We start from the raw sequence: 15,783 nt of genomic DNA, 5'->3' as shown, positions 1-15,783 counted from the left end.
TACCCTCTCTAGGTCTATGGATTCTAGCATGACTATCTTTTACTTTACAGCTAGTATTTACTAATATATAAGTGAGTACCATGTTTGTATTTTGGAGTCTGTTTTACAACACAAATATATTTAATACTACCAAGGTACATTTAAAATGGTTTAAATGCCAGGTGGTGGCGGCACATGCCTTTAATCCCAGCACTCAGAAAGCAGAGGCAGATGTATCTCTGAGTTTGAGGCCAGCCTGGACTACAGAGTTCTAGTCTCCTAGAACTAGAGAGCCAGGCTACACAGAGAAACCCTGTCTTGAAAAAAAAAAATTGGTTTAGATGTTATAAATTAATAAATTAAAAACTACAATTATAATTTTTTAAAATAAAAAATAAATGACAGTAAAGACAGGCTTAACCATCTCCTTAAGGGTCAAGTGGCAGCCATGAGGAAACAGGAAAGGCCAGGGCCCTGTGTCTCATTGCTCTGCCCCTCTTCATTAAACAACAGATGAACTCGAGAGAGAGGCGAGTCCTAACTGCACTTCCTCACTCCTTGTGAGGTAGAGACTGTGACAGTTTAGGTGCAGACAACACTCTGTCCTATGCTAAAGCAGTGTTTCGCCCAGGGTGCAGGGAACATTTCACCAAGGTAACCTTAAACACTCCTACACCAGCATCACCCCACTCTCTAAATACGAACTGCAGAAACTAAAAGAAAAGGGAAAAACCACCCAGCTCTGACCCCAGTAATGGGACAAATGAGAGCAAAGTGAACATTGTGCTTTAAAAACCCGCAGGCCTTTATAGGTAATCACGCTGATGGGCACTTACTGACTTTAGCATTTCAGGTCACGGCGAAGTTATCAGGGAGCCTAAAAATATAACTTGCAGTGCTTAGCCAGTGGTCTCCATTTGCATTTCAGACAGGTAATGTAAGAAAAAGCCAATGACACAACGATTACCTCATCTGATTCAAAGTCCACCCCTTTGGCTGTCTGGCTCTGGGACATCCGTTTGCTAGATGCTGCGCCTGACCACCTAAAGACAGAAAAATCAAAGACAGTGACCACAACATTGTACAAGTAAAGTCCATCGCAACTAATGAGTACAAACAATGCAGAGCTCCCTTAAATATAGAGATATAATGTCTATGTTCATTAAAAGATAATATATACATATACATACTATGTGTGTGCTTCCTATGGGCCCTATTTTTCTGAAGAGTCCTAGGAGCAGCACTGTTTCTCAATTATTGAACTTTTTATAGTACACATTTTCTAATAAGAAACAAAACAAAACCTTAATGATAAGAAAACCATTTCCTCTGTTCTAAATTTCCTCATCTGTGGAGCAGGGAAATGCTTATTTTTAAAGAGTGATGTGCTAATATGCTTAAGCACTAGGCCATGGCCTGACATTGTCTCCCCACGCCACCCCCAAACTCCCACAACTGTAACAGTGCAGGACTTTCTCTTCAAACTACAGCTGCAAAGAATCCTGGGACAAGCTCACCACTCTCCAGAGCATCTCCTGCTTTATCCCGCAACACTTGTTCTTTCCATGAGCACTCACATTCAAAGGCCTCAATCAAACATTCCACACATAATTATGAGCTAATTTAATCATCCCTAATGCAGTTGTACATGTTCAACTCTTCCAGGATAATTTAAGTCACCTAAGTTTGGAGCCTTATCAAAATCTATTATGTATCATCAGACCTAATAGAATGTAAAAATCAGAAAGTTTAAAAAGGGGGGGGGCGCTATAAATGATTTTCTTTTTAAAATGGTTCTTATTTCATGTGTTTGAGTGCTTTGTCTATATGTATGTATATGCACCAGAACATACAATGGCCAGAGGCAAGATGGATCCCTTTAGAACTGAAGTTACAAATGGCTATGAGCCATCAAATAGGTTCTAGGAACCCCCTATTTAAGCACAGAAACACCAAATACACTCAACTGCTGAGCCATCTTTCCAGCCTCCTTGATTATTTTAAGTAAAAATTTTCATTAAGTTTTAAGTAAACAGTATTTGCCCAAAATGTCAATACAGAAAACAGTGATTTTAAATAAAAGAGTTTAGTAAATATTCCAGAGTAAGTCAATTAAGTACTCCAGAACTGAGTAAGTCCATGTGAGCCACGTAAGTTCTCTAAAGTCTAAGTACTCCAGAATAGGTCCATGTCAGCACATAAATACTCCAGAGTAAGTCCAGTCAGACACATAAGTACTCTAAAGGATGTCCAGTCAGACAAATAAGTACTCTAGAGGATGTCCAGTCAGACACTGTAAGTACTCCAAAGTTTGCATCAGCTTCTTCACCTGTTTAGCACAGCACTGTGTACATAAAGATCAGAAAAATTTATATAGTAAAAAAATAAAGCTGAAATTCAGAATTAACAAAAGCATTCTCTATTACTGAGGAGACAATCTTTCATGAAGAAGGGAACTAGGTAATAGAGACAAGAGGACATGAATCACAGTCTATTTTTCAGAGGAAATACACACAGCAATGCTGAATCATACCTGTTTTTCATTTTTCTACATGAAAAGAATTCTATTTATCCTCTCTGGCATAGAAAGATGTATTGTCATAAAATTCTAAATAATTATACTTTTGTTTTTGAAGGAGGCCCCTGGCCTACCTTTGATCAGCCTTGGAACTAGTAGGAAAAATGTCATCTTCATCAGATTCATCCACCTCAATGGTCTACAGAATGGAGAAAACAAAGCATCAGGTTCAACCCAAGTGGATGAATTAGATAAGAGAATATCAAGACGTACATGCAATTATACAAAACCCAGCTGTGCATGTGGCCCAGTGGTAGAGTACTTATCTAGCAGTGAGGCCCTGGGTTTGAAACCCAGCCTGACCTTCCACCAAGGTCCCTCTTCCTTCATAAATGTTACTCTCTGTTCCATGGACCACTCTTCTGCTGGCCATTACCAAACCTGGGTCCCTAAAATACACAGAATGCTGAATGACTTGGACAAACGGAAGTGCAGCCTTGCCCTGCAGCTTTCTTCCTAGCTTATGATGAGACAACAGACCCTCAGTGTTTCAACTTGAAGTTTTTCTTTTCTTAGTAACCCAGGCTAGTTTAAAACTTGCAATCTTCTGGTTTTTGCCCACTGAGTGTGAAAATTATTGATGTGCTACCAAGGCAACCTATCAGCTCCATTATTTTATTATCTCCAATTTTAAATAAGGTATCAGATCACATGAGAAGTAGCAGATAGGTAGATATTTAGTGTTAAGAGTCAACAAAGGGGCTGGAGAGATGGCTCAGTGGTTAAGAGCACTAACTGCTCTTCTAGAGGATCCAGGTTCAATTCCCAGCACCCACATGGCAGCTCACAACTGTCTGTAAATCCAAGATCTGATACCCATAGACATACATGCAGGTGAAACACCAATGCACAAAAAATAAAAATAAATAAATTTAAAAAAAAGAGTCGACAAAGAAACACATGATTCCCTGTGTTCTGTGTTTTGTGTTATCTTGACCCTTGTGCTGTGTTTTCACCTAACTATAATGCAGATGAGGAAAGAAGCCAAGGACACGATTACAAAAAAGCAGCATGTAAGGTCAAAGGCTCTGCTACACATCCTTGCAGTACACAGATGTGCCTTCACCAAGCAGGACTGCCTGGCATAGGAAGAGAACTGGCCAGGGGCTTAAGATGCATGAATTCTGACAGTGAGACAGCAGAATAGACCTATCCTGAATTTACTTTCAGAATCCCAAGGGAAAAAGGCCCATGTTAAATCTGTAATAGGACACAGGATCCTAAGGCCTTCTACTCAGGCTTCAGTCCACATCAGAATGAAAAGAGCATCTCCAGTGAGGAACACACCTTCTGTATCTGGGTTAAAGTACTTTGAGGTAGTAGGCACTGCTGTCCTTTTAAATGCTACCATACAGAACCAATGAACTTCTGATGTGAACCACTGAGTTTTGTTGTTGGTTTTAAAAGATTCTAAATAGCCATCAAGTTCTCACCAGGGCTGCTGTTCACACTCTGTCCCTGTTAGGAAGTCCTAGCACAGAAAACAGATCATTAAAATCAAACTATAGCAATTTTCTTACCTCTGAGTAATTCTTAGTGGCAACGTTTCTGGAAGGCTGCTGTCGGGTAGATCTGAAAGCTAGCATGAAGAAGATAAAATGTCCATTACGTAGTTCTTAAAAAAACTTAAATATATATATACTCACTTCCTCAGCTGAAGGATTTCAAAGATTTTAAAGTCCTACCTGTGAAAACCTAAAATGGCCAATTGGAAAAACATTCTGGAATCTGAAAAGATGTGAGACACTTGAACTATATATTCTGCCCATCAGTCTCACATTTTCCCAGCTTGATCAAATATAGTAACAAGCAGAGTTCATAAATACGCCCACATTAAATACTTTATAAAACACACTGAAAGATGAAGTCCTCTCACTCAGTCAAGTGAATTACAGTAGCCACCCCCACCCCTTTCCCAGATTAGACAGGCTTTCTGAGGCCTCACCAGTTCTCATTACTCTTCCTTGTAGTCATACTGGGCACACACATGAGAACATACCAAAGGGAAATTCTAGGAATTATATATCCTTGACTCCCTGATAAAGCTTTCCTTAAATCCTCACATTTTGCTTCATAGAAACTTGAGGTTTGGCTAACCCTGTCTCTTTCTTGTTACTTGACATCAAAACTTGCAATAGATCCAAACACCTGGTTGATGCCTGTTTTCTCCTCAATGTGGTCATTTGCTAACATCAAACATAGCTTCTCCAAAATAAACTCCACTCTCAACAGGGAAAAGGAGAACATTTAAAAAGCCAAGGTATCCTTCTGAGACTCAAAGTCCCCTAACAATCTTTCTACCAGTCAACCTTATTGCTGCTCAAGCTTCACCTCAGATTTGTATCAGATCTTATGCTATCTGAGAGGAAGATGAAAGGCAGAAGCCAGGTTTCATCTGCTCTCACTCACTGGCCTCACGCTACTTTCTAAAATGGAGAAAAAGGGCAAATGAACAGAAAGCCAGAGAGCAGAGTACTTTCAGAGAACACTCTGTCAGTACTTACTAATGATCCCCAAGTCCTGAGGTCCTGGAAATCAAGAAAACTCTCTTTTGCTCCCTAGTGAACAGCAAGTAATGAAGGAGTTTTGATGAAAGCAGGTAACTTTCATCAGAAGACAGTTTTGTCAGGAAGGCCACATGCTTTGGCACTTCGGAGGTCTGGCTTTGGAACTGGATCCACTCTGACTTTCTAGCTAGCAGCTACTGCCAAGTTGGCTATTCAAGTCTCAATTTCCCCACCTGTGAAATAGTGCCAATATTTCAGACAGAAAACTGTTGAAAGGATAAAGAGGTGCTTAATGCAAATTGCTTTGGCAACTGCCTGGCAGGAAGCAGGCATTCGTACACACAGAGCTATTAGCATAGAAAAGAACAAGTAACTCAAAGTAGTAAGTTACACACAGAGAAAGGCAGTGACCACAGGATGTCCTTTGTCTGCTCAGCCACCACTCTCTGCTGAATAACTGCAGTGAAAAAAAAAACAAATCTGGGCTGTCACCTCTTATTTGCAGCAGCTGTTGGCTGTGCATAGAATCTTTTCCTTTCCCAACAGTAAACAATCATGTGCACTGTGGCGCTGGGCTAATTTTATTCACCTGTCCACTGCTCCACCTACAGTTCGCATCTAGAAGTACAGCCTGAATGCTGCTGGAGCCAGCACCTCCAAGTTGAAAACACCATATGCATATATGCATGTAACAATTAATGAAAAAAGGAATTTGAAAGAGCATAAAAGGATATAGGGGAAGGTTTGGAGGGAGAAAGGGGAAGGGTGTAACTCAAAAAATAAAGGAAATAATTGAAGAAAAAGAAAGAAGTATGAAAAAACTCACCAAAATTAATGATAAAAATGTTTTGCATATTAATGCTAAAAAAGTATCAGTCCACGTCTAGGGGACAAAGGAGACTAGTGGGAGTGAGGAGGGTGACAAGGGGATGGAGGGTGGGGAATATGCCGAACACCCAGACACGAGTTCAAGAGCACAGCAGAGTACCTGAAGGGATGGCAGCTACAGCTTTTTTAAGCACAATGAAACACACCAACTCACACACCTCTATGAGACCCAATGAACTCTAAACAAGATAAGAAAAACACCACACTGAGATTTGCTATGGCAAAACTGTACAAGACCACAGATAACAAGCCAAGGAAGAGATTACTTTTTAAAAAGGTAAAAGCTGAAACCTTAACAATGAAAACAGGAAGAGTCTCTTTAATCAACTAAGTTGATTATACACAGACATCAGAGAATATGGCACACAAAACCATGAGCCCTGAATGAGAGTGGGCAGCCTGGACTGAGGTGCTTGTGTACCTAGAGCCCAGTCCTCGCAGCATGCTGACCACACTGTGGTGCCCTGGGCAGGGAAGCCCTCACACATAAGCACTGGTTTTGTTTTTTTTTTTTTTTATGTCAGTTTCCTGTTTCTCTTTATACCAATAAGTTTTTATGAGCACCAGGTTTTTACCAAGTTTTTACTGAAGCACCAGGTATTGGGATCCAGTTGTTTTGCCAGGCGGATTAATCAGCCCAGCTCACTGAGGACAGTTCCCAGGGAATGTTATCAGGGAACTAACTTCTGCCACATGCTTCCCTTATTGTCACCCACGCTCTCTGCCTCATTTCTCTGTGTATCTGGGATCTTTGTCAGACGGTAAGTGAAGTTAACAATCCATTAAAAAAATTAGAAAGCTCTATAACTCTGACTCATAGCAAAGATTTTTCAGTTTATTTTCTTTCCTCAGTGGTGTGGGGATCAAACCTAGGGCTCAACTCAGACAAGGCAATCACTCCACTGCAAGCTGCGTCTCCAGCCCTAAGAAATATCTCTAAACAGGAGTTAACCCTGTCATCTCAACTGCTGCCGACTACAGTGAATGCACTAAGGGGGCACCTCAGCCTTCCTGTGCTGGAATTTATAAACCATGGTGATACAGTCACTATTGTCTCTACTCACCATCTAGAATGGACATATTTCTAGATGTTGGTGCAGTGGCTTTGGAGCTTCTGCCTCGAGTAGCCCTCTCCAATCCAGTGTCTGCAAGTAGAATCATAAGCAGTCAGTAACAATCCTTTGGCAGCTAAAAGTGAGAACAGTGCAGAAGTAAAAGCTCAGTAAACAAATCATGCACAGAATGCCAGCAGCACACACAAAAACCAGCTAGAGCCTGAGGGTAAGATTTTGAGTGTTCTTAGTCACGCTAGTCCTTGGTTACAGCTTAAGAATGTAAATGTAAAAATGATAAAAATAACTACAGACAGATTCTTCAGAGCTTTCTTTTGGCTTTTTTTTTTTTTTTTTTTTTTTTACTGTTGTGTGTGTGTGTGTGTGTGTGTGTGTGTGTGTGTGTGTGTATATATTTACACAGGGTTTCACTATGTAGCTCTGATTGTCCTGGAACTTACTTTGTAGAGCAGGCTGACCTCAAACTCACAGACATCCACCTGCCTCTGCCTCCCAAGTACTGGGATTAAAGGTGTGCACCACCGTGCCTGGCTCTTCAGAGCTTTTATATTAAGTCGCAATTCATGTTACCAGCTCAGGTTCCCATAGATAAAATATTTATTTACTTATTTTTTATTTTTATGTGTATGTGTGTGTACTTATGTAAGTTTATGGCCCCACAAATATGCAGGATCCTGTAGAGCAGAAGAGCATAGGATCCCCTGGAACTAGAGTTACAGACAGTTGTGAGCTGCCATGTGGATGCTGGGAATTGAACCCAGGTCATCCAGAAGAGCAGCCAGTGCCCTTACCCCTGAGCTATCTCTCCAGCCCTCTCATGGATAAATATTCAATGAAGAGAACAAAGAACTGTTCCTAGTGACAGATTTATGGACACCAGGAAGTCACTGGGTGGCCATGTTCTGTCATCGGGACCATCTCAGGACAACAGTGTCAGTGATGAGCGCTATGCTGGGACTGCCTTTAGAAACCAAGGTGTTCAAAGTAGTGTTCTTTTAAACAAGCTCACAGAGATCATAGGCATTGTAAGTACTTTGTCTTCTGATAGTAGCAACATGTTTATGACCTCGAAAATGCTATACATTTTCCTACATTCACATTTTTGTCACTCATTACTCCTCCATACACAAGAGACTATATACAAAAGAAGTACAGTGAAGCTCTTAATTAGAGCTTAAAAACAGCTAACACCTGCTGCATGTGGCCAGTCACAATTCATCCAAGCTGCAATACAGGCAGCTGTTATACATGACAAAAACAACTATGAAATTGTTTCAGAAACAAAATCTCGTACTTCAGTTCTGACCAAAGGACAAGACCTGGCATTTCTCCTCTACCTTGTAAGTCTGAAGTGTTGTTGAAAGACAAAGACGAGCGCTGACCTCGGCCTCTCTGAGAACCTCCTCTGGGTGCGGTGCTCTGCCCTCTGCTTCCTCTTCGCCCTCGCCCTCGGCCTCGGCCTCTGCTAGGCACTGCAGATAGGCTGTCATCAGAGTCATCTGCTGTCTGTTCCGTTAAGTCAAAACTCGGGTCGTCAGGACTAAAGGCTGAGGCGGAGCTCTCTGACTGCGACCTGAGCGCGCGGGCCCTGTTCATGGCCTGTGCAACAGAGACAGCACACCTTACCCACCACTCACACAGTCATCCTACACAATGTCTGTAGAAGCCGGCCACGAGCTTCTCGTTTACAATGAGCTCTTAACTAAAGACAGAGAGAGAGCCATGAAATTTTAGAGTACATTTATTCTCTTATTTTTAAATGACATTCCCCTAAAACAATACTTTTATACTCAGAAAACATAATCATATAAATTGTTATAAAAAGACTGAGAAAGAATTACCATCTCAGAACCAAGCACATCCACTTTCTTCATTTTGTAAGAAATCATTTAGAAAACACAAATATGAGATTTATCTAAACATTCTAACTGTAAAATGAACAAACTTTTTCATTAAAAATTGAATGAAAATAATTATGCCCTGACCTCTTCACTGAAATCAGTCAAAATATAACAAAGGGAACAATCCCAAACAGGTTTTTAATAAAATTAGAAAATAATTCAACGCCCCACACTACCTCTGAAGAGTAAATCCAGGCATCTGGGGAAAGCTAAAAAGTGACAAGTTGCAAGCACTGAGGCACAGCTCCCACAGCTGTGGCAACTGAGGTTCTCACCAAAAAGCCAAGTTATGAATCTAAGAGTAGACCAGGGAATACTTAAGCTCGAATAGGACACCACCAGCAATAAGAGAGAGGGGGCCAAATGAGATGGGCAGAAAGCAGGCAAAATAGGAGTGGGGTGAGGGTGAAGCTGCAGGATCTCAGGTAGGAAGGAAGGGGGTTAATTCAGTTTCCAAAATGTAGAAAAGGGCTCAGAAGACAGCTCAACAAAGTGCTTGCTTGCCTTGCAAGCATAAGATCTGAGTTCAAGGCCCAGGACCATATGAAAGCCATGCACAGTGATCCCTACTTGCAATTCCAGCACTAGCAAGGCCAAGAAGGGAGGATCATGGAGTTCATGGCCAGTCCATGACTACTTGCTAAGCTTCAGGCCAGCAAGACAGCTCACAACTGTCAGCACCTCCATTTTCAGGGCACAGACATAGCACTAAATATACAAAGAAAAAACAGCTTAACTATGCTTATGAATACAGCAGGTAGCCCAGGAGTACCTTCAAGACTGGAATGCAACTAACAGATTTTATCAAGCAATAAGACAGGAAACCAGAGTACACATTAATACAATCCACATGAACAGAATGCAAGGGAAGCCCCACTTTCTCCCTCCCTAGATGCCAAAAGGCTTTAACTCTCCACCACTCCTGATTTATGCAACAGGCTTCAGGAACAGGTGAATACTTCTACATGACACACACACACACAAAGTATGAAGCAGGAAAGAGGAAGAAGAGAGAGAGAGAGAGCAGAAGGAGGGAGTTAGCCTCACTATAAGTAGGTACATCACATGAATGCTTTATATACATTAGAAAACTGCTCATGGGGATTGGGGATTTGTCTCAGTGGTGCAGCCTTGTCTAGCAAATGCAAGGACCTAGGTTCAGTCCTCAGCTCCAGGGATTGGGGAGGAGGAGGTTTATGCTCGTTTACTGTTAAAAAAGGAAACATGACTCAAACACAACATCAAGAAAGAATCCCTTGAGATACGCAAAGCTCAAACCTCTAGTAACACAAGATGAGAGGGATGTGGAAATTGCACTTACAGATACCAGTGATTAGAAGGCAAGCTAGCACGGCACGTCCATAGCAGCAGGGATGACAACAGCACTGAAAATCCCCATGTCCCACTGTAATGCTTATTTTAAGTCACCAACCACTATTCCCAAATTACCTACTTTTCTCTGTCTAAATACAATCTTTATTTTCATTTTCTCAAATAGGATAGTCAAGCAGTGTTCTAACTCACCATTTCTGTATAACAGCTCAAAGTTTCCTGACTCTAGGACTTATTCTTCATCTCAAACTGAAACTCCACCATTCTCCATCTCCAAGTCCCTGGGAACCCCCTCGTCCTACTCCATCCCTATGACTGAATAACACAGTACCACATACAGATGAAATATTAATTTGTCTATTTGAATCTGGCTCTTTCCTACTCAGTGTGCATTCAGAATCCATGCACACTGGAGCATGTGTTAAGACTGTAGTGATGTGGTGACACTCCCTTGCAAGAGGATACCACATTTTGCTCATCCAACAGCCTATTGATAAAAACCTGGCTGTGTCTTACTTGGCTACTGTCAATCATACCCTAAGAGCACTGGCAAATGAGTATTCACCTGAGACTCTATCTCTAATCCCCTTGGCTTTTTACTTAAGCCAGAGTGTACGAGGACCACATGGCAGTCCTGTGTTTCATCTTTCTCAGGAGAGGTCATATTGCTTTCCATCTCAGTGGCACCAGGTCCTCCTCCTATCAGGAAGTACAGGGCTCCAAGTTCTCCACATAGGTGCCAATACTCATCCTTGTTCTTTTCTGTTAGTATTCCCATTCTATTTCCCTAGCTTTCATGCTTCCCTAATGTGGATGGTGGGAAGTCTCTCTGCATTGTAAATACTTAGAATCCTCAAGAGCTGATGAAGCACTTGAAAACCTTTGAAAAGATGTCTAGCCAAGGATTTTGCCCATTTTTAAGTTGCTGCTATTGTTGAATTTTAGAAGTCTTTTTTAATGAACATAGACACCAAATCCTTGGATGCATGTTCTGTAAGTACTTCCTCCCATCCTGTGAATCCTCCTTCACTCTGGTAAGGCTCAGCACCACATTTTGAAAGGGTATACTAACCCCATCGGAATTCAGTCAGTTTCTAAGCATTTATAAGCCAGAAAAACAAGGACTGCATGCCAGACTAAGAATAGCACCATGTTTTTATAAGATTGAAAGAGACAGCAGTGTAGAGGATGGAAGTCTCAGCAGCCTACAAAACGCAATCTTTGCTGTCTATCCTGGTCCAATGTTTCCAAGTCAACTTGTGCCTAAGAAAATAGCTGAGTTTTTCCCATGTGAATAAGAATCTCTATGGCATGTTATTTTTTTCCTCTAAATGAAAGGAGTAATACTTTCATTTGTCTTTTAAAATAACCAAAACACTGTAATAGGATTCATATTCTGACCTCAAAGAGTCTGACAAAGCTGTGAATTACATCTTGGGAAAGTGCCAACTCTTTATTACTCTCATCCAAATAGGCTGCTGAGGCTGAACACCCTGTCAGCACCCTACAGCATTCTGGAAGTGCTTTTTGATATGGTTTAATATGTTTTCCAGACTTCACATGCTGTAAACTTTATCCACAAAGCCACACATATCAACAGTATGGAGTGGTCACTGCATGAGGTCAGCTCTCCTTAGTGGATAAATCTATTCATAGGATTAATGGACTCAGAAGTTATGTAGGCAGTGGCTCTGCTATGAATGAAAGCTAGCACGCTCACTGCCTCACCATGTCATGGGATCTAACATGTCAGAACCCTGCAGGAAGACTCACTAGATGCCAGTACCATGTTCTCCAGCCTCCACAATTTCCAGTACTGTGAGCTCAAAACATTTCCATACTTTATAAATTATGTGGTCTCAGGTATTTTGATACAGCAAGAGAAAACAGACTAAAAATATAGCTAAGTTTTAGGCTTTTACTACTCCTCTGAAGGGCTCCCACTTGAAATCTGTTACATTTCCATATAAAGTATTCACAATTCCATTTGTTGTTTTGTTTTTGTTTTTTGGTGGTGACAGGGATAGATCACACAACCTCATACATGCTAGGTAGGCTAGGTAGCATCTGACCACTGCGCTAGGCACTCGGCCCCGCTCTTGTCTTTTTAAAAGGACTAATGAAAAACTGAGGTTAGTTGCTTCGTTCCCAAAGCACTCAATGTCAAAAGTATTTCCATTATATATTCGGTTAACCAAGATTAACCAGTAATCCAAGAACCAGGAAATACTTCGTTCTTGCACAGCCTGTTTTAAGTGCACCATGTTAGATGAATGGAAATGGAATAAATACAAGTGAGCCAAGCCTTAGGATCCAGAACACAACCTACAAAAAGCACGGCAGGTGCATCTAGGCACATGATTAATGCTGGTTTGGATGGGCTCAGAAGCTTTCAGTTTTAGCCATTTATTGGCCGTGCATAAATATTATGATACCCTGGGCCCCTAAAAAGACATTTGCTGGCACAAAGTCAAGATTTTGGGGCAGATGTCCAAATTCCAGTACCAGCACGTAACTGAGTCTAGTCTCTGTCTCCTCATTTGTAAAATAGGGGATGACAGTGCAAGCACAGCATCTACAAAAATAATTTAATAAATATATTTATACACCTCTCACATAGCTGCACAGGAAATTCTTGTGGTCAAAAACCAGAGCTCTTCCATACGTGTACTCCTAGTAAAAAGCAGAATACTCACGATAGCCACAAAACTGCCAATTGAAATTAAAGGCAATTCAGACAAAGCCTCAGGAGAAAATTATGTGTGAAATAACCATGAAACAGTGACAGTAAGCAAAACACAAAAATACACAACCAGAAAACAAAAGTACAATTCAATCATAATTTCACCAAACACCAGTAACAGTCAGTTGCTGGAACTTTAGTAAGCAGTTTCAAATATACTTTTCCTGACACTTAAGGAGACTGAGGTAGATTTCAACATTCTAACTCAGAAATATCTCTAGGTGTTATTTTCATTAATGAGGATTCCCTTTGAATCTACCCTCACCATGAAATGTACAAATACGTTTCAACAAGAGCAGAAGGGAGAACAGCAGTGACAGATACACACTTGTCGCTGATGTGAGCTCAGCTCAAATCAACCAAGGCTGGTCAGAGAGTTCACTCCTAAACACATGTTCTTGCGCAGTCTGTCCAAATATACCCACTGGTGCTTCTGATTCACAAATCAATCTACAAACACAGGAGGCTGCAGCTGGAAAATTACCTCTCGAACTTCATCATCTTCTTCGTTGGTATTTCTCTGTCTGCTTTCTCTGAAACGTCGGACCTAAGACCACAACAAAGAGAGTCAGACACAGTATGTTCTAACAGTGAACCCAATCAGAATACAGGTGACAAAAGGACAGAGTCATTGGCAACTTGGTGGGTTTTGGTCTGTGTAAATGAAAGACTAGAGTCTACCAAAACTCTACTGGGAGAGCAGGACGGAGAATAGTTATTTTCTTTGGAAGATCTGTTCATCATGCACAAGGAACAGGCTGTGAGCTGCGCAAGTCTGGAGCTGAGAGGAAAGGCTTGGGAAACACTTGTGAGAGTCACCACCAGAAATGATATGCTGGATGAAATTAGAAGGTGGGTATGTAGACAGAGGAGTCGAACGACTGAGCTCTGGGGAGTCCAGCCTAAGAGGATGGGAAGATGAACATTACCAGGAAAGACAATACTCTACCAAGGAGGGGAGAAAGCATGCCCAACGTATGGAGTTCTCTAAGTTAAAATGTGTCAAGAAGAAGTTTGGCAGCAGTCAAAGCAGGTGTCCCTGACAGGGGTGCTGGCAAAAGGGAGTCACTGGAAACCTTGACAAGAGCAGCTTCACTGAAACCAGGGGCCAAAAGCCAGCATGGGAGCCAGGCAGGGTGGTGCACATCTTTAATCGCAGCACTCAGGAGGCAGAAGCAAGTGGATCACTTTGAGTTCTAGGCCAATCTGGTCTACACAGTGATCAGACAGCCAAGGATAAAGAGACCCTGTCTCAGAGGGGAAAAAAGTTGACACAGTAAGGCAAGGTGCTCTGACCACCAAAAGTTCTGTTCTTCATATAGAATGCAGTGGAATGAGCACAACCAGAGAGCAAACTGCTAGACACAGTTTTAATCCTTACAACCCTGGTGAACTCCCTTTAAATGTCTTGTTCATGGCTCTACTGAAATGTTTAATACCTTCTATAGCTTTAAATGAGCCTTTTAATATTATATTGAAAACATTAGCCCTTTCTTCTATACACTTATGAACATTTTCTCCTCATTAATACCCTTTAACTATTTAACATGACAATATTTAAATTTCTTTTTTTGGTTTGATTTTTGAGACATGGTTTCTCTGTATAACAGTCCTGGCTGTCCTGGACTTGCTCTATAGAGCACGCTGGCCTCAAACTCAGAGATTTGCCTGCCTCTGCCTCCCTGAATGCTGGGATTAAAGGCATGTGTCACCTAGCTTCAATACTTAAATTTCAATGTAGTCCAATGGAAGTTTTTCTCTGTTGCTCCTAGATACGAAAAGGGAAGGCATGTTCCCGGTGAGATTCAAAAGCTCAATCAAAACTAATGAAAGAGCAGCAATTCATAGGCTACAAGCTTCATTCTAAAGCATTCTTGGGGGCTCTGTGAGACGCTTTCTCCAAGATAGACCCACTTTACAGGTAAGGTACAGAGAGTTTAGAGAAGTCAAGGATCAGCACACAGATGTTGAGGTGATTCTGAGCACAGACAATGCAGTCCAAAGGCCATGCTCTTGGCTTCCATGACACAAAGACACACTGTGCAGCGCAGGAATCAAGGTCAAGACAAACCACCTCAAACAACACATCTAGAATCATGGAGTGAGTAGCCCTAAGTACAGACCTGCTCGTCTTGAATGGCACTTGACACGAAATGATACTATTTACATATAACATAGAAAGGCTTTAAGAGGGTTGTACTAACCACACTAAGATGAAAGGCAAGGGACTGCATTCACGAAGTAGTGTTTCATTGTATAGGGAAGGTAATTTCATGCAATCCAGATCTGTAACCAAGGTGCTTGCCAGTACATTTAGATAATTCTCTGTGTTTAGATAAAAACAGATAATTCTGGAATTATCTATTCACACTCATGCATGTGATGAAAATGAGTGGGTCAGTTTGTATGGCTCTGCATCCTGACAACACTGTTTGCCTGTAACATTATACTGAAAATACTTTTCCATGTCTTCCCAACACATACTTTTTGTTTATTTGAGACAAGGTCTCACACAGCCCAGGCTGGCCTGAAACTCATTATGTATTGAGGATGACCTTGAACTCCCGATCCCCCTACATCCACTTTCTAAACTCTGGAGTTACGGGCATGCCATTGCACCTGGCCAAAATCCAAACACTTAATAGCTATCAAGACTTCTAGAAAGTCTATGTGACAGTGCTCAATGAAATAGAAGTTTCCCAACCATTCCCCACTGAGCACAGCACTAGCAGTAATTATGCTGTTTCTAATTTCTGTCTGATTGTTTTCTTAGGACAACTGC

The 15,783-nt window shown here is 41.3% G+C and overlaps 1 protein-coding gene across 4 annotated transcripts in view; it reads right to left on the bottom strand.

Moving 5' to 3' along the window:
* Positions 1-15,783, bottom strand: part of Mre11 (MRE11 homolog, double strand break repair nuclease) — a 54,140-nt gene that overhangs the window by 6,047 nt on the left and 32,310 nt on the right. For 3 of the 4 annotated variants that reach the window (XM_060369513.1, XM_021635148.2, XM_021635150.2), the window contains 6 exons: positions 13,486-13,548; positions 8,363-8,624; positions 7,017-7,097; positions 4,078-4,136; positions 2,632-2,696; positions 947-1,022 (listed from right to left, as the gene is read on the bottom strand). In XM_060369513.1, coding sequence (XP_060225496.1) covers positions 947-1,022; positions 2,632-2,696; positions 4,078-4,136; positions 7,017-7,097; positions 8,363-8,624; positions 13,486-13,548 — 606 coding nt within the window. The remainder of the gene's footprint in view (positions 1-946; positions 1,023-2,631; positions 2,697-4,077; positions 4,137-7,016; positions 7,098-8,362; positions 8,625-13,485; positions 13,549-15,783) is intronic. The other variant, XM_021635149.2, reaches the window with a different exon arrangement.

Source organism: Meriones unguiculatus, chromosome 1 (genome assembly GCF_030254825.1).
Source record: "Meriones unguiculatus strain TT.TT164.6M chromosome 1, Bangor_MerUng_6.1, whole genome shotgun sequence".
Lineage (NCBI taxonomy): Eukaryota > Metazoa > Chordata > Mammalia > Rodentia > Muridae > Meriones > Meriones unguiculatus.
This window is presented reverse-complemented; position numbering and strand designations above follow the sequence as displayed.